General features: G+C 43.5%; 1 protein-coding gene across 10 annotated transcripts in view; it reads left to right on the top strand.

Moving 5' to 3' along the window:
- Positions 1-633: 633 nt before the first annotated feature.
- Eml6 (EMAP like 6) overlaps positions 634-19814 on the top strand; it is a 354900-nt gene continuing 335719 nt past the window's right edge. For 7 of the 10 annotated variants that reach the window (XR_010057763.1, XR_010057765.1, XR_010057762.1 and 4 more), the window contains exons 1-2: positions 666-875; positions 1698-2412. Coding sequence is in view for 5 of the 10 variants with exons in the window: in XM_063273850.1 (XP_063129920.1) it covers positions 2216-2412 (197 nt within the window). In the remaining 5 variants the exon portion in view is untranslated. Of the gene's footprint in view, positions 876-1697; positions 2413-19814 lie in introns of all 10 variants that reach the window. The other 3 variants (XM_063273849.1, XR_010057766.1, XM_017599535.3) reach the window with 3 other exon arrangements.

The following is a 19814-nucleotide window of genomic DNA, read 5'->3' as shown; positions in this document are numbered from 1 at the left end:
TTTTTTTTTTTTTTTTTTTTTTTTTTTTTTTTTTTTGTTCTTTTTTTTCGGAGCTGGGGACCGAACCCAGGGCCTTGCGCTTCCTAGGTAAGCGCTCTACCACTGAGCTAAATCCCCAGCCCCACTAGCTTGTTTTTTAAAGCCAAAATTAGTTGTTCATTGCATGGGCACAAGGCAGGTCACAGGAAGGCATTTATTCACCTACACATGACAGAGTACTGTGTTTTACATGATACTGTATTTTTCTTAAATTCCGTAACACTGCACTTGGATAAATCAGAATCCTTTGGAATAACGGGAAACTTAAGTAGGAAACAGCGTGAGTCAAGTGCTGCAACATGAAAAGAGATGGGCTACAGCAATCCTCAGGGACTGGCGTAAGAGGAAAGCCCGTGAATTTTCTCCACGTCATCTCTGCTTTCAGCACAGACTCGCAGGCCGCTGGCCCGGGTCACCACAGAACGCCAACGCCATCCTGGGTGAGCCGCGGGGTCCGGTAGGAGAAACGCAGGCTCCCTTGGCACTAGTACCACGGCCCTGTGATGCATAGAACCCTGGGACTTGTAGTACACCCAGGGCGCTCGCCGCAGCAGTTAGGTTACAGAGGCCTACGACTCCCAAGATGCGTACGGAACAGGCGGGCGGAGGGAGGGGAGGCTTCAGCCCTCGCGGGCATCTGCGTTTCCTAGAGCCGCAATTTCGCCTAGTAACCGGTCCCAACGCTGGCCCCACCCCCGGAGCCCGGGAAGGAGGAAGAGCTGGTCCCCTGCGCCCCGGTGACGAAGCCTAACCCCGGAGCGCGGGGAGGGGAGGGAGGGCAAGCAGAGGATTTCGCTGGCTGGCGCGGGATCCTGGATGCTAGGCGGGCAGCAGAGGTTAGAGGCCAAGAGAGCAGGGATGCTATGTGCCAGGCTGGTCCGGGTGGGAGTGCAGTAACCCGTTGGGTCGGTAGAGCCTGAGCCAGGTGTCCCTGGGGTTACCAACCCTCAGAACCGCCAAGGCAGGCGCCTGGCTGAGCATGGGGTGTCACTGACACCCGGGCTCCACGGGAGACCCCGCCTCCGCCCCCATCCCGCCAAGCTAAAGGCAAGATCCCAGAGCCCTTGAGTCTCATAGTTAGCTCAAATCTTCGTGGGGGAGAGGAGCACGATATTTCCTTTGACACTTTATTATTGTTGCTGTTATCTTGTTATTTTTATTTATTTATTTTTTTCTGATCGGGAGCATTTGTAGGTAGCTACAACTAGCTGTTCTCTAGTTGCTCTGGTGCCGGGTTTCCTCCGATTAAGAAAAAAAAATTATGACACTTGAAATTGGAGTCTTTGATTAGGGAAAGCGGCTAAGTATTTTTTTTTTAAAATGATTTTCTCTGTGAAGAGAAGGCTCATGGGGAGTTTGGATTTTAAACACATGTATGACAACTAATTGGAGCATCTAAAAAATGACCACTGCATATTCACCGTGGCTTTATGGAGGAAACAGCGTTATTTCAAATTAGATCAGCGACTACCGACCAGTAGTGTTTAGGGCGTATTTCCTAGGACTATGGAAGGAGAAATGTGGACAATTAAAAAACAAAAACAAAAACAAACAAACAAAACCCCCACACCAACAACTTGGTTTTAGTTTGGTAATTATTTTCTTGTACTAGGTGACATGCAAAATCTTTTTCTCTTCCTGGTTCTCGCATCCTATAGACTGTCAGTTTCGGATCCAAGGACGGTGATGGCAAAGCATTAAGGAGGAGTAACCGGCTGCCTGTCAGATCAGACCTGTCACAGAATAAATATCACCGCCTGCTGCGACGCCCCCCGCGCTCCTCAAACTTGGCGAACTGGTAATCCGTGTCTGGAAATGCAGATCTTTGATTTTAAAGGCGGGGTGACCCCGGGGAGAACCTCTCCCGCCTCCCGAAGCCCGCAGGTGCAGTGAGGCGTGCGCACGGGCGCTGGCGCCCCTGAAGCCCGCTTGACCCCGGGGGAAGGAGTCGGGGAGCCCAGCGGGGTCTTGCTGCTGCGCACCGGCGTCGGCGGCTCCTCTCCCGCAGTAGCAGATGATGGTGGCTGCCGGCGTGCTGGGCTGTGTCTGTGCGTCGCCGCGGAAATCGGCGCCTGGCGCTGTACCCTGAGCCCTTGCAGGTCCGTCGCAGCTCGAGCCTTGAAGAGGACAGAACCGGCGCCCGGGGTACCCGAGGGTCGCGCGGTGTTGGCTTATCATGGCGGATCGGACAGCTCCCAGATGCCAGCTCCGGCTGGAGTGGGTGTACGGGTACCGGGGTCACCAGTGCCGCAACAACCTGTACTACACCGCCAGCAAGGAGGTGGTCTACTTTGTAGCTGGGGTAGGGGTGGTGTACAACACCCGAGAGCACAGCCAAAAATTTTTCCTGGGACACAACGACGACATTATCAGGTAAGGACCAGTGGGGCGGTGGGAAGGGGTTGGATATGGAAGAGTGGGAATAACTGGGATCATGTCCAAGAGCCCTATGGAATAAAGGATTTTCCTGGGAGCCGCTTAGAGAAGGGCTGCAGATGCTAGGGCGAGGGCAGGAATAGGGAGCAAGGTGCAGGTGGGAGGGAGAGGTAAGCCCTCTCAACGGCTTTTAGATCTTTTCTGAGTTAAGTGCTGCGTTTTTGTTCTTTCCTGCTAGTGCAAGGGCTAGGTAACTACCAAACACTCCCCACTTCCCTAGCAAGGTAAATAGCAGGGGCAATAGATGAACTATGGTTGGCATTTTTGGAGGGCTCCTCAGTAGGTTCTTCAACAAGCAAGTGGATTTAAAAAAAAAAAGAAAGAATGAAAGAAAGAAAAGAAATTTTGACACAGGCGGTTTCGAATCTTCATCCAATGTGCGTTGGACCTAGGACATTTTTGTAGTGGGTGGGGAGGGTTTTCTGATAGTTCAGCCTTGTTTTTAGCCCCCAAAGCGTATTTAAACACTCTAAGGATTCTTTTCACAACACTTCAAAGGTTTAAAAGGCTGGCGGCAGCAGCTGGACCATAAAATCTCACCATCTAGCCCATAGAATGAACAATATGTTATAGTGGATGATCTAGGAGAACTCCATTGCACAGACTAGTCATTTTAAGGTCCTTCATGTTTAATTAAAGGGGGGCCTATTTGATTCTTTGTGCTATCCTCTTCTCTGGACTAGACATATTTCTTCCCAGGCTTTGTCAGCATCTCCTGTGGCCAATTAAGGTGTGGTCCAGATGCTGCTCCTAGGGATCCCTTTCTGCCTATGGCAGTTGAGGATACTTTTCAGGGCGTGGACACATCCACTCACAGAGACAATGATTGCTGACCATAGATCGCAAGGAACAGAGATCTTATTTTGTGTTCCTTCCAAACGTCTTCCAAACGTTCAAAGGTCTGTTCCATTGATGCAGAACGTCGACTTTTTTTTTTTTCAGGGCATTCTTCCTGTTGCTCTAAATTTGCCTTTCACACAGGTTAAGTGATGAAGTAGTAGTGTAATGGTCCTGCCTTCCCACTGGGAACAGTGAGATTAGCTTCTTCAATTAGGGTGGTTTTTCTTACTGTGTTGAAAACCGTTACAGAAGGTAAATTTTAATACTAGAAATAGAGGAGTACACACACACACACACACACACACACACACACACACACACGAGATCTTGACTCTGCCTCCCCCCTTGTATTTTTTTTTTTTTTTTTGAGATAGGATCGTACAGTTATAGCCTAGGTTGGCCTGCAATGCAATATGGAGACCAGGCTGACCACAAGCTCATGGAAATCCTTCTGCCTCAGAGTGCTGAGATTATAATCATGAACCACCATGCCCAGCTTTTACTTCTACGGTTAGAAGATGAAGATTTTGAGAACCAGCAGCTCTAATGCTCTCTAGATTTGGTGGAACTGACATGTAAAACTTTCTTTTTGTCACAGACAAAGCCCCCTGCCTTTCTTCTCTGATTTGAGAATGGCTGTGCCTGGGGCATCCTTACTCAATTCTATCCTATGGATCCTGCAGATTCTGCTTCCCTAATTGTGTGGCTGATTATTAAAGGCACAGGTGCAAATGATTAACAGTGACTCATGAAAAGTTTGGATATTTAAAAATCTAAAGGAAACAGTAGCAATTAAACTACTAGTAGGAATTTAGATTCCCTGAGGTTACATGATATTGACATGACAATTGAAAATGAAGATGAGAAAAGGGTGGGTTGCAGTAAGCCATTGTTGTGATGAACAGCTGGGCTAGTGGGGCTGCAGTGACATCTGGCTCCGGTGGTTAAAGAAACGTTAAGGTTAAATGAAGAAGTTACAGGTAGACTCCACTGACCAGCAGGCAAAAGGGAGAGTTTCTTTTCTGCTCCATTTCTTGAGGCAGTTCAGAGAAAAGGACTTTTACATTCTCCAGGATTTGCCTCGGTCTGACTACGTGCAGGTGAACAGAGAGTTCTAACACTGATGTATATCTTTGCGTTTGGAATGAAGGCCGGTGGACTAAAAGCCACAAACCACGGATCTTTATGTAATTAGGGGCTGTAAATTGGAATGTGTATGCTGTCAATTTGCTTTATCTCACACACGTAAGCATCTCTCACCCTCCACCTGCCTCAGAAATCGGTGCATAAATCACAACACACAATCTTTTATCTTACGTATTAAATTAATCTCTGTAAACTCTAATAGACCACTGTTTTACCCACTTGAAACGTTGAAATTTGTCATTCGATGGGGTTGACTATAGAATCCAAGGTTTTAATACAAAAATATTTTGTCCTTTTGAAACATTACATGAATATTAAAACTCTTGATTCCAGCAAATCACGTACTATAGTAGCTGTCCACTTGGTCCATGGATTTTGAAGGAAATATCTGCATATAAATTAATACTGTATTGTTTTATGGTGCTTCGCCTAGAATATTAGCTACAAAGCAGCTTAACACTTAATGATAACATACCCCATTTTATAACACTGTGTATGCTGTCTCGATCATGAACCTTAGCGATGTAGGATTTGGCAGAGCTCCTTCGGGGTCCTCTGCTTTGACAGGATATGTATTTAAGGCAGATTTTTAAAGAAATATTGTTATTGAGGCATAATGTGATTTATTGGATGAGGAGGCTTAGTTTTATTCTCTTGAGTGATTGGCTTTCGATGCAGATAATAGATGGGAAATGATGCCATCTTTTTGTCTTGACAGCATTGTGATGAGACAGGCAAAGGCCTAAACTGGTGTTTGCTGTTGGGGTGACAAGACTCAGATTGGGTTTGAAGGTGAGGCGGCAAGGGATGCTGACCAGGATAATTAAGACTTTGCTTTCCTGGTCATGAGAAGGCTGTGAGATTGGAGGGTCACTTACACATTCATCCTCTGCCACTATCCTTTCCATGTTCACAGTGAAGTTTGTTTCCGTACTCTGGGTCCCTCTACTACTTCTAGATAATTCCATCTCTCCATTTCATACGTCATTCATTCTTCTCTATTTGGCTTCCCTTCCTGATCAACTGCAGTGCTCTCATAGGGAAAAGGGACCCCGTCTCTGACATCAGAAGTGTGAAGAACCCACTAGAGGCATCCACTGAGGATGTGACTGCTTTGGGCCTTATTTGTGAAACGGAGCTGTCAACACCTAAGCTGTAGCATTGTTGGTACTATTAGAGAAACGATGTTTGTAAAGTGTTTTGTTGGGGGTGGGTGGGATCACCCTTAGTAGGTAATCAATATTTATTACTGTGCTCAATTAAACACACACACACCAAAACAGTTTCTCATTGTACACAGACAAATGTCTAGTCTCCGTATCTTTCCATTCTCTTTTACCCCAGCTTACCATTCTGCCTGTATTTTCCAATAAAAGCCAAAAGTTGTTTGCTTTTTGCTTGCTGTCTAATGCAAGTACTCTGTTCTCTGCTTCATACTGGAATGATTTATCTCCCCCCTTTTCTGTGAAGCCTACATCAGCTACAACTTGGGCATCAGTGCCATCAGCAAAACAGTTCTGACTTATTAAATGGGGTTTACAGTATTCGTAGTGTTGTTTAGGTTACATAGAAGGCAATCATTGTACACGGCAAAGGGTGTGTGCCCATCATAGGACCGTGTTTTATCCATACTCAGGGAAGCCCCGTCTGTTTCAGTGTCCCCTCTGCCATGACACCTTCCACTATACTCAGACAGGGGATATCACATACTCCTCAGATTTTTTGTTTTTTTTTAAGGGATATCTGATGCCATTTTCTCATCCCAGATATCTCCACCTGTAGAGGAAATAGCTCACTGATGTTGAGAATGAACCTCAACATAGGCAGAGTTAACATTTCCTAATAGTTAAAGACCCAGAGTTAAATATCTATCCAGATTTAAGGCAGGCTTGCCTGACCCTGCCTTCCTGGCAAGGCAGATTGAGGTACAGAGTCATTAAGAATTTTATGTGTGCTTAGCAACCGACTGGCTCTAGAATGGAAATTGGAGTTGAGGTTGGTCTGATTCCAAAGCCCACAGCTATTGCTTCACTGTTCTTCAGGTTCCTGTTCTTAGTCACTGTGGTTCCTTCCATTGTGCTGGTTGTTAACAAGAGCTCAGCAAATGTGTTCTCTTCGCAGTCTACTTGTCATAAGTTGGCCTATAAATCCTGGGCTTATTTTTAAGAACCCTTGAAACTGATTGTTAGATCTCAGTCTAGACAGAGAATAACATTCAAGTTCACTTTAGCATCACCACCAGCTCTGAAACAATGATTAGAAATGATCATCTGCTGAAGATCTTAATACAAAAAGTTTAGAAGTTGAAACTGTGACAAGCTAAAATACTCTAATGCTGAACTATAACTGAAGTTGAGTTTGAAGTGAGCAGCTTAATGGCCATGGCTGAGCCTAGATCGTCTGCTTGTCATGGGTTCCCATGAAGGCCTGGACATGTAACTTTATATTTTGATTAAGGGAAACAGAGTTGTCTATAAAAATGACTTCCTGGGTTAGGGATGAAGCTGCAGACACTGATGTTAAATGAGCTGCCTCCCAAAGTAGGAGCCCATTGAAATCAAGGTTTCATTGGTCCATGGACTCTCTACTTCTCTGTCTCCTCCTAAGACTCATTTTGGTATGAATACAGAGTCCAACTCCACCACCCTCAGGCCTGCATTGAAAACCGAGGAAGATAGTCACAGGAAAGGTATTAGCCAGTGTGATTACAGACCAGCAATCCACATTTCATCTTAGTTTTGACTTTTAAAACTAGCAAGTACTTTTATCCTCCCCCAGAAGGCTGGATCTTGGTGAAGTCAGTTTTCTCAGTTTGCTGGAGTGTTGGTCTCTCAGGACCCCTTCCCAGGTAAGGGCTGTGTTTTGAGTACAAACCTGACATCTGGCTGAGACATTCCTTGCTAGGATGTCCAGTCTAGGTATAATGTACCTTGGTCTGAGCAACTTTTTTTTTTTTTTTTTTTTTTTTTTGTGGATCATAGATGAGTTGCCTGGTGAAGGTTAGTTACCAGAGTCCTGCCAGTTGTTTCAGAGAGAATGGTCTTTTCCTCTGTGCCCTCCACCAACCTATGGGTTTGAGCGGACCATTTCGTCTTTACCACGGAGTCTCAGGCAATAGTGGATCATGATATGTCATCAGAATATCAGCAGGCTCTACTGGTTTTGAGGTTGCTTGTCAGGCAGCCAAATCAGCTGCTAGGCTGTGGAAGACAGCAAGTTGTAGGGGAAACCAAATAGCCTCTAGGAGGGCCAAGGATTTTAATGTCCTTTCCCCTGTGGTGATCATTCCGTGGACATGCCCAACTGTAAAATCGTACAGACTGATGGTCTGGGTATATGTTGGTGAACTTTCCTTCCTCCATCTAAGAGCTTGAGTCAGATCAATCAATTCTGCCCTCTAGGCTGAGGTTCCTGGCTTGAGCCCAAATCGTTTTGGTTAAAGTAACTACTGCAGCTCCCATGTACCTGGTTCATCAGGTAAGAGGGTAGATAGCATGATTGACAGTGGTAGTCTTCTCACACTGGACTTGAGAGAAGACCAAGAGTAGGGCTTTGTACTGCATCACTCAGTCATTAGACAGCCATTGTTCTGGTGCTCCTCAGTGGAGGGCCTGAGCTATGTTGAAGGGTGCCGTGAGTTAATTTTCTTTTATTAAACTATCAGTAGCAACCACAGCTCTTATTCAGGTCTTCTGGGGTTTGTGAACGCTGCTAGGACAGATGAAGCAGGAGGGCAGTAGGCTATATTCCATCCTCTCCACCATCGGAGTGCAGGGGTGACAGAACAGAGCCCAGTGAGAAACAGCACAGGCTGTGACTGAGGAGGGAGGGTTTCCCAAACTCCCAGGCATCCAGTTGCAGCTGGGAACTGTGTGGAGTCAGGAATGTGAGGGACTGCATTGGCCAGAGGTAGGGGCCAGGGGGAAGGGGAACTCTGACTTAGCTGAAGGGTGAGTGTCCATGTCTGGAGGGCAGAGGGGCCTTCTGCAGGAGACTTAGGCTGCACCCCACAGTTGTTTTTGATGAAAGACAGTCCTTACTTGTCCAAACTGTTTATTCATTGTTTTGAAAATACAACTTATTCACAGCGGACCAGAGATTAAATATCTTTCGCAGGAAGGAATGTCTGGGAAGAGAAGCTTATTGGCTAAACCCCCAGGGCCCATCTGGATACCTCATTAGCACAGAGAACTCTTGCACTCTGCTACTTGATTAGCTATCACAGTCGTCATGTGGGGTGTCATGGTTACATGCTGCAGGACAGAAACTGGATCAGGAGTAGATGAGACACCTACTATTCTCAGGTAGGAGAATTTACCAGTAGAGCAAGTGGAACTGTGTCACCAGACCAAACCTGGGAAGGTTGAGTGGATTTAGAAACCTCTGTAAGGTAAATTCTCATATCTGAGACAGTGTGCACCAGTTTCTCTAGAGGAATCAGACTCATGGGAATCATGAGTCTTAGGTTTCTTAGGTTTCTTCATAGACAGGAGAGGTGTGCCAGGGTAACTGGCAGGGCACCAGGATGCCCGTGTCTTCAAGCCAGGCAGTAAGGATGGCATTTTCTCTTTTTTGTTTCCAGGGTCATTGGGTCTTGTTTAATCTGGGCAGACATAGCTGAACTGATAGTTGAATAATTATAGGAGCTTGGTGTTGGGCCAGTCCTGGGGGGTTGATTTCTTCTGACAGAGGGTGAGTTACCTAAATCTTGCTGTGTATTTGTTAAGTCTAATGGTGTCTCATCAGCAGAGAAGGTGACAGTGGCTTTCAGATTATGGAAAAGGTCTTGTCCTATGGTGATTTGAATAGTTATGGTCCTGGTTGAATTTTTAACCCATAGAGAATGGCACTATTTGGAGGTGTGCTCTTGTTGGAGGGAGTGTGTCACTGTAGGGCTGGCTTTGAGGTTTCCTATGCTCAGTCTCCATCCAGTGTGGTACACGGCCTCCTTCTGCTGCGTTTGGATCAAGATATAGAACTCTTAGCTCCTTCATCAGCACCTTGTCTGTCTGGGCACTGCCATGTTTGGTAATGGACTGTACCTCTGAAACTATAAGTCAGCCCTAATTAAATGTTTTCCTTTATAAGAGTTGCCTTGGTCATAGTATCTCTTCACAGCAGTCAACCCTAACTAAGTCGTTTCCTAACCAGTTCTCTGATGTTAAACACCCTTTAAGCTACCTCCAGAGACTGAGACCTAATTATACACTTTTTTTAACCTTTATAATTCAGAATATTATTCTGGGCAAACTATTCTCCCCTCCCTTTGTGCATTCCACTTAGATGGCAGGGGATGCCCAGGATGAAAAGCCTGGGCCCCTTCCCACATTCCTATAGGGACTGACCTTGACTGTAAGCAGGACTCAAGCAACAGAACAAGCAAGGGCTCCTCTCTTGCAGTGAGACAGACCAATGTAGAGGTTTTTTTTTTTGTTGTTTTGTTTTTTGGAGGGGGGTGTTCTGGGTGACCTGGCAGAGCCAAAAAGATTTGGTTCCTAGCAGGATGAGACAAAGGACAAAGGTGTTAAGTAAGGGGCTTTGCATACCAGAGAAAGCCACTAGTCAGTACAGGGAAACAGAAACACACACACACACACACACACACACACACACACACACACACACACACACAGATGCACACACATAAAAATCATGTACTGAGTTGACATATTTCAGTTAGCAAGAACAGTTAGACAGAAGCAGAATTACAGAAGCCAAAGGTAAGGTTAACTATTTAGAGACTTTCCCAGAACTATGGACTTAAATGGATTAGTTCTTTTTAGTTTTGGTGGGTGGTGCTGAGTTTTACAGCCTGAATGGTACTTCTTTCATGGAGTCAGTTGTGCTAAGGTCTCGGGCTTACTAAGGTCTAGAGTCCTGTTATAGTCCCCAGCAGTAGCCTGGGGTGAGGGTTGAGGCATTTTGTTTTGTTTGTAGCTTGGGGATGGAGCCCTGGGCTTCTCACATGCTAGGCAAATACTCTGATTTTAGTGCCAACCTTATGTGGAATTATTTTAAGATACCAGCTTTGTCTTGGGGGTGGGGCTTAATTTCTATTGAATAATACAATTAAACATTATTCTGTGCTCGGTGTTAGTTAATTTTATAGGTAAGACTAAAGCAAGACTTAAAGGTAACATGAGGACCATTAAGCAAGGGATCATAACAAGACAAGGAAATCGTTTGCACTTAGTATAGGGTATGTGGTTGCCTCTCAGTCACTGCACAGGGGCCAGGCAGCTAGGCTCTTCCTATCTTTTTCTTGCAAATCTCCCATACCCCGCAGGGATTCACATCTTTTCTTATTTTTGAATTATGCTGACTCTAAGATGAGTGGTATGCTATGGAGTTTTCAGTTCCCATGAGAGAGTGTTCCACTGTGCCTCCAGACTGCAGCTTGACGTGGCCTCCCTCTTCTCTGCCTATGCAGCCTTTCCCTTCCTTCAGTCTTAAAGCAAGTGTCATCTTTCCTTGCAGCCTTAGTTGACAGCTCTAGCCTATTTTAAGCCTTCCTTTCTCCATGCGTCAGACCACGGTGTACATTCTTTTGTTATAGAACTATTGCATTATGTTTCGTTCATTGATTTCCTTTCCACCTGACTTGAGTTCCATGTGTGTCCCCATACCTAGCTGCTTCACTGGACACAAATAAAATATATTTTATTTGTCCTTTGATTTCTACCTCTATTAGTTGGTGCTAGTGAGAGATGATATAGGGGAAGACTTCTGTTGAAATTGGTGTTTAATATACTTTGGGAGGAGAAAAATTCTCTCAGCTAGGATAGATAAGAATTCAGAATCCTCAATATATTTTTGGGTGCCTAGTATAGAGGTACGCATCTGTAATTCCAATATTTATGAGAGGCAGGAGGATCATCAGTTAGAGGTCAGCCTGGGCCATATAGGGAAATCCTGACTTAAAAAAAAAAGAGAAGAAAATTTTCAATTATAATAATGATCAATTACTATAGTGCTTTACAATGAAATAAAATCTGACACAAAACTTCATTTGACTTCTTCCTTCTACTGCTCTGTTGGTCTGGATAGAATATAGAAATATAGAAAAATACTAAGGATATGATGTTTTTTACTGAAACATAGGCTTGGGCCTTACAATGAACACTGATTACTTTTTAAGACTTGATTGAATTAAGTAGGAAGTAGCTAGAGCTCTCACCTTGGTGTACCTGTGAGCAAGTTCCAGGAGAGGGTTAACTGAGCAGGACAGACTTGCTTGGAAAGCAGGAGGCACCATCTCATGGGCTGGGGTCCTACCCTGAGTGAAAGAGGAAAGGATGAGTTCCAGCATCCTTTCTTCACTTGCTTATTCGCCAAGACTCACGTGAACTCCTGAACCCTGTACCCTTGAACACTTAGCTAAAACAAACCTGTCTTCTCTTATGATTGACAGATATTTAGTCGCAATGAAAAAAGTTACTAATGTGCAATGAGTGATTTGTATTTAAGTTTTGTTTTTTGTTTTTGTTTTAATTGCATTATAAGGAAAATATTTGCATCCTTCTGACTTAGGAAACACATGGTCTTTGAGGTAATTTTTGAGAATACGATCGAATGTTTACCAAAGGGAAATGAATTCCAGATGCAGGCATAGATTTTGAAGTAGCACCTGCCAGCTCCAACTAAACTAAAATTGGTTTTCCTGGCCCAGAAGAGTTTGACCCAAAAGGATAAAAGTAGCAGCTTAAAGACAGAAGATCTGTTTGGGACAGTGATTCCCAACCTGTGGGTTGCAACCTCCTCAGGAGTTGAGCAACCTTTTCCCTGCAGTCACTTAAGACTATCAAAAAACAGACATTTAGGGGCTGGGGATTTAGCTCAGTGGTAGAGCGCTTACCTAGGAAGCTCAAGGCCCTGGGTTCGGTCCCCAGCTCCGGAAAAAAAGAACCAAAAAAAAAAAAAAAAAAACCAGACATTTACATTTCAATTCACAACAGTAGCAAAATTATGGTTATGAAGTAGTAACAAAATAGTTTTATAGATGGGGTTAGCCTAGCATGAGGAACTATATTAAGGGCTGCAGCATTAGGAAAGTTGAGAACCACTGCTATTAGAGATTGAAGAGAGTGACCTTTGAAGGATGAAGAACTGTTTGACAGACAGGGAAAAACAGCTTGTGCAGAGGGTGACTTAGAAGAACAGGACACCCTGGAGAAGGTAGGTCGTTCCTGCTGTGGTGCAAATGAGAGTAAGAGGTGTTGTGTGGGACTTGAAACTGAGAGAGAGTGGGACTGGGAATCACTGAGGGTTTCCCGGCTCATTCTGTAAGTGCTGAGGACCGGTGAGACCAGTTTACATTTTAGGAAGCTAATTGAAAGATTAGATTTCTTCCTCTTATTTACTTATTCCTCTGATATTAAACTTCCAGGGGTGGGCAGTGGCATTGTGCATGGGGCTTGGTGCACAAGGTCCTGACTTCTGCATTAACTCCATCTGTTTTGGGACTTCAGTTAAAGAAGAGGAGGGTGACTGATTTTCTAAGGTTCTTCTGATGAAGATACTGAGGTTCTTAGTTGTGTCCACTTTCTTATCTCTCATGTCTTCTTTAACATACTGGATTGCTTTTTAGTCCCATCAGCCACAGGAATTGCTATGAAATCGCTCCAGTGTTCTGCAGTGGGGGTGGCGTCAGACCCTGTTTATGGTCAGTGGGACTGACCATATCATGAGTATCACCTGTTTCCTCACTGACATTAAGTCCCCTAGTTTTCTCTCATTCCCTGGCTGCCCTTGTCTGTCTCCTGTCTTGGCTCATTTCTTCCATACAAAGGCTCTCCAATATCACTTACCGAATTTTCCTGCTAAAACTTCATGGCTTCAGACTAATCATGAGGAAACAGACCAAGAGGAATTAAGGAACATTTTACAGCACATCTGGTTTGTACTTGAAAAAAGACTTACATTTTACTAAAGGACAAGGCCAAAAATGAGTATTCAGATTTACAAAGGCTGAAAAAGGTACTCTATTAAATGCAAGGTATGATCTTGGGTTGAGGCAGAGCAAGATTCTTACTTAGAAAGGAGGGGGCATCCAAATGTCTCAGCAGTTGAATGTATTTGTCGCCAAACCTGATGACCTGATTGGATCTCTACAGCCTATGCCATGACCCCACAATAAATAATATTTAAAAAATTAAGAACCCTTGGTCTAGTGGACTGAAAGTGCCTTCCAATAAAAGTTTTTTTTTGAGTGTTTACCATATCCTATATACTCTACAATATACTGAGAATCTAAAATTGAGCAATATCTGCTTCCTCTAAAAAATCATGAGCACAGTATTCTCCATACATGAACAGTTGGTTATCTACACTGGTCAAAGGTCTGTGGGAGTCTCAGAACACATGTATAACCCATTCAAGAGTGAGGGACGTAGTCAGAGAATAGTCTGGAGAAAGCATCATCTTATTTAGGTTCCAGGGTAGTCACTCTAGCTGCAGTGTCTAGAAGAGAAAGTCTACAGGCACTTGAAGTAGTGTATGGTGGTCTGCAAGGAAAATAATGATTATGCTCTGGGAATTACAAATCTCTGGGATTGGATGTAGCTAGAGTTGGTAGGAAGGACAACATGAAAGATTCTAAGGTAGCCATAGTTGGATGGTAGTTATCATTCTCTAAAATAGAAAGGCTCAAGGCCAGGGAAAGATGAGGTCAGCTGTGAAAATATAGTAACATTGTGTTATAATGATGTTTGGTGATGGGTTTTATAGGTTGGTGATCCCATTAGGATTATATAGTATTTGAAAGATACCTCTTTACCTACTAATGTCATAGCAAGGTACTCTTAACATCGTAGCACAACACCTATGATTATGGTGATATCACAAACAAACCTACTATGTGGCCAGCACTCACCTATGTGTAACACATTATCTATAGATAAGTGGCTATTATTGACGTACTGTACTGTGTTGCATTAGACGTAATTTTAAAATGTTTTCCGTGAAGCACCATGCTGTGTTATGTCAGCAGCATCTCTTGATTGCGTTAAGAGGCCATATTGAGGCATTGATCCATACTATTCCAGTATGTACACTCCGATGGCTATGCATTGATGAAACTGCGTGACAGTGTCATTCTCAGAATGTGTCCCACTAGAGTGATGCATGCCTACATTTACACCAAGGTGTCTTTGATATATCCTACAGATTACTATATAGCTAGATGAGGGGGAAAGCAGTTGTCCTGCGTGTAGGAGAGGATCAGATAACCCAGAGTGTAAAAATGAAAGAGAGGAGGACTTGAAGAAAGATCAACTTTTAAGAAACCAGCAAGAAAAGAAGTACTCGTGAAAGATGATTACAAGGTAGGACATAAATCAGGGGCATGGAATGTCCTGGAAACCAAGAGGGAGAGGGATATCAAGGAGATGTTCCATTGATTCAGCAGAGGAGGATAAAGAAAGCCTGGAAAACCAGCCAGGGGATTAGCAGGGGAGAGGTTAGTGAAGACTTGCTTTTTACTACACTAACCTGGGGAGTTCTTCCCTCTGGCTTGTACTTGCATCTGGCTTTTAAAGGTTCCATTATAGCAGTTAGAATGTCCAAGGGGCATTTCCTTTTAACTTTACATTTCTCTCTGCATTTTCTTTATTCATGCTGTTCATGCCCCAGTGGGTTGCATGCTGCAGCCGCAATGAGCAGGATCTAGGCTTAATGACTTCCATCCCCAGCCAACTTGCTCTTCTGGAAAATGAGAGAAGCTGTGACAGGTGTTTCTTCTCCATGAAAGGCTTTGCAGGTCTGCTTTGCTGTGTGGGAGAATACAGTCACTCTAGCTGGCCTGCGTCTCTGTGAGAACTTGGCCTGCTCACAATGAATGTCTAAGTCATCCTTCTTACTTTAATTGAAAGTCTATCTGTAGCCCACATATAATAAAATATTATGGAGGACCTTTAAACTCTAGAATGTTTTATAATTACCTTTCCTGTTCTTATTTATGTGTATATGTATATCTATGTAAGTATATGCCACATGTGTATGGGACCTGTGCACGCCAGAAGAGAGGTCTGGGTTCCCTGGCTCTGGAGTGACTAGTTACAATGTGGGTAAAGGGAAATGAACTTGGGCTCTTTGCAAGAACATCAAGTGCTCAGAACTGCTCCAGAACTTATTTTCTTATTTTGTACAAACTGTATAATATATAGGAGAGAAATGAGAAGAGCACTCACCTAACCATGTGTTTTGTACGGCAGTTTCCAGCAGGGAAAACTGAGGGCTTGCCTCCCTATCCTCTCTTGCTCCCACTGTCCAGCTAGCTCCCAGTATAGACCATCTTGTCCTGTCCTTCAGCTTATGCAAACAGAAATTTAGTTCAAATACTGTTAGCTCTTGTCTGTGTAGTCATAGGAGCCTCCTGATACTGTCTTTTATTTCAGTCTTAGTTCCTGCTTAAACCCTAGCTAAATACACACACACACACACACACACACACACACACACACACACACACTACGTCTTCATAAAGATCCTGATTAAACTGATCTGTAAATGTGTACTTAAAAGAAATCCTCACATTCATGGGGAGGTCCCAGCCTGAGGTGCTGCTGATGGCCATATCTGAGTCCATGGTTACATAGCAAGAGGGGTCAGTGTCCGTGGCTCATATTACTACTAGAGAACACAGGGATGTCCCTGGCTAGGGCAGCCATCAGAGACCATGTGGATGTGTAGGGGCTGTGCATAACTGGACCCATCCCTCACTGAATGTAGCACTCTGGAAAGTTGGCTTCATCTCTCACCAGTGCAGCCCTCAGAAGAGTGGGTCCTGTGCCTAGCTCAGATAGCACAGTGGAGCTTGTCCTAATGGCAAGGTGTGGGTGAGCTACCCAGGGATGTGTGTGGATTTTCTGACCCTGACAGTAGTCTGCCAAAGGTGGGACAGACTTAAAGGTGATGCACCCCCCCCACCCCCAGAAGCCAGAGATCTTAAACCAGACCAATGACTCAGTGCAATGAACATATTTGCAAGTGAAGGTGTGTGGACAGAAGGATATATTGTGGGACATATTGTGACATACTTCAGCTTCCACAAAGAGATGTTTTCTAGGTACGCGCGCGCGCGTGTGTGTGTGTACACTTGCATATGTGTGTTTTAAAAGGGCAGATGTGGGGGCAGAGAGAGATGAATGGGACTGGGATACATACTCACAATGAATCAATAAAAAGTTTTAAAAAATTACACACACACATATCACAGAAAATTTCATAAAACAAACCTTTGTTTACATTGTGAAAGATTTTCCAAATATGTATTCATGAACAGAATTATTTCTGTGAATCTTCACATACACAAGGAATTAAAGAGAAGAAATTCCATTCACCTTACTTTCCCAAATCATAAACCTACTGCATTCCTAAAGGACCGTGGCACTCATCTATATGAGCATCTCTTTCAGAAGGCCAGTTGTCAGTTCCTATACACAATGTGTTCAAAATACACACAATCTTCGACCCTGGCTCTTCTACTTCCTCAAATATCTGTTATAGAAACACAAATATTCTAAAGAACATACAAGGTGATATAGTATAGTAGTGTCTTTAAAAGCCAATAATTCAAATGTACATCAACAAGAACACTGAGACACGAAACAGATCTTGAACTGACAGGCTGCAAGTTCAGGCAATATAGGTAGATGCTGACCTCTGACCTAATTCAAGACAACAAAAATGTAATTTGTTTCTCTCAGTGCTTAGGACAGGATCTGGCCTTTAGTCCAAAATAAAACCAAAACCAAAACCCAATCCAGGTAGCTTCTTGCAGGATTTCCTTTAATAACCCCTGTAACACATTGCTTGTGACTTCTACAAAGACTCTTACAGAAACCATGGCAATCACAAACACTGGGCATGTACAAGGAAATGGGACTTTACTGAGTCTTTCTGACACCATATAATCACAGTTTTGATAATTCTCTGTTATCTTATTGCTTGTTTCTACTAATTTTTTTTCTGTCAGATAGCTATAATTTCTTTATGATAGTATGCCAAAATCAAAACTCAATGAATTATTTTACCTTATATAATTTTTTTGCAATAAGCCACACTGAAAGGAACCCACTTTCTAAAAAACATAACACCCCCAAAAACCAAAAAATAAAAAACCCCCACCTTTTGAACACCTTATACATCACAATGTGAAAATTTACAAATTTGTAAATTGTTTTAAAAATGTAGCAAAGGTGGCCTGCTCCTTCTGCTGGGGCAGATCATCAGCGTGTCTGCCCTTCTACAGACCCCACAGTCTGAAGGCCTCCCAGGAGATCTGCTGCACCAGGACAACAGATCATTAGCTTGTCTGCCCCTCTGAAGACCTCACAGTCTGAAGGCTCCCAGGAGATCTGCTGTATCCAGGGTCACAGGTCACTCTGGAGACATGCAGCAACTCAGGGACACAGGAGACTCTAGACAGAAACACCCAAGTCAGTTATTACCAGAGATAACCAGATGGCGAGATGTAGGTTGATGTCTATATGCAGGTGAGGACTGGCACAAGTTAGGTCAAGGCTGTAATTAGTGAAAAAATAAGTCGGGGACAAAGGTTTTGTAAGGTGGGAGAGAAAGAAGGAGAATCAAGATGGAGACAGAGAAGGGTGACCCAGATCTAGGTAGTCTTGAATTGCCAAGGTAGTTGGGAATGGATTTCTGTAGGCAAATTTATCTTATCTAGGTGGGCGGTTTACATCCTTATCAATTGGTTGTGAGTTTATTGTGTGGATGTATTGTGGATTGAGAATTTAACACATAAATCTGATTGTTGGGTTGTAGTTTGTTGAGTCTTGATTTTAACAGGTTGTTGGGAGTTTATACCATAATTATTAGGGGGCGGATGTTGGGAATGCAAACAGAGCAGCAGCAGAGAGTTAAGAGAGGGAAGCCACCACTGGGACCAGGGGGTAGATCATAGGAATGTAAGCAGAATCCACAGTAAGAGAGCTGTGAGGGAGGGCAGGGCAGCTTGGCAGGGTTGGAACAGCTTGTGGACCGCCTGGATCAGAAAGAACTGGGGTCAATGGGGTCAACGTGGAGCCACTGAGATGAATGAGTGGTCCGCTGGAGCCAGAACTAGTGAGACCACCAGGGAACATGAGGGAACCATTCTGCCCTTTTTTATTTTTTGCCACAACAGCAAGAGGCAAGCACAAGACCATAAACAACAAAAGCCATTTTCCTTTAGCATCATTGAAACCCAGGTTTCCCATCACAACAAGCCCTGGATACCCCAACACACCTGAAAACCATGATGCTGACTTAAAATCTTATTTCATGAAGATAATAGAGTTCTTTAAGGAGGATAACTAACTGAAAGAAATACAGGAAAACACAGGTAAACTAGGTAGAAGCCCTTAAAGAGGAAACAAATATACCCCTTAAAGAAATACAGGAAAACACAAACAGGTGAAGGAATTGAACAAAGTAGTCTAAGACCTAAACACAGAAGTAGAAACAATAAAGAAATCACAAATGGAGGCAACCCTGGAAATGGAAAACCTAGAGGTCAGGAGCTACAGATGCAAGCACCAACAACAGAACACAGGAGATGGAGCAGAGGATCCCAGGCATAGAAGATCCCTTTGAAGATATTGACACAACGTTCAAAGAAAATACAAAACATAAAAAACTCCTAACCCAAAACATTAAGGAAATCCAGTACACAATAAAAAGATCAAACCTAAGAATAATAGGAATAGAAGAGAGCAAAGATTCCCAGCTCAAAAAAGCCAGAACACATCTTTAACAAAATCATCAAAGAAGACTTCCCCAACCTAAAGAAAGACGTGGCAATAATAATTGTACAAGAAGCCTACAGAACTCCAAATAGATTGGACCAGAAAAGAAAATCGTCCCATCACATAATCAAAACACTAAATGCACAGAACAAAGAAAGAATATTAAAAGTGTTAAGGGAAAAGGGCCAATTAACATTCAAAGGTAGACCTATTAGAATCACACCAAGCTTCTCAACTGAGACTCCAAAAGCTAGAAGAGATGGGACAAAGTTATGCAGACCCTAAAAGAACAGAAATGCTACCCCAGGCTACTATACCCTGCCAAACTCTCAATCATGATAGATGGAGACACCAAAATATTCCATAAAAAAAACAAATCTTTTTTCTATTCTTTTTTTTCGGAGCTGGGGACCGAACCCAGGGCCTTGCACTTGCTAGGCAAGCGCTCTACCACTGAGCCAAATCCCCAACCCTGATAAAAACAAATTTAAACAACATCTGTATACCAATCCAATCCTACAGAGGATACTGGAAGGAAAACTCCAATACAAGGAGGATATGTACACCAAAGAAAAACCAAGAAATTAATCATCTCACAACAAAACTAAA

This window comes from Rattus norvegicus, chromosome 14 (assembly GCF_036323735.1).
Source record: "Rattus norvegicus strain BN/NHsdMcwi chromosome 14, GRCr8, whole genome shotgun sequence".
NCBI lineage: Eukaryota > Metazoa > Chordata > Mammalia > Rodentia > Muridae > Rattus > Rattus norvegicus.
The sequence above is the reverse complement of the archived record's forward strand: the minus strand, read 5'-3'. Positions and strand labels throughout refer to the sequence as shown.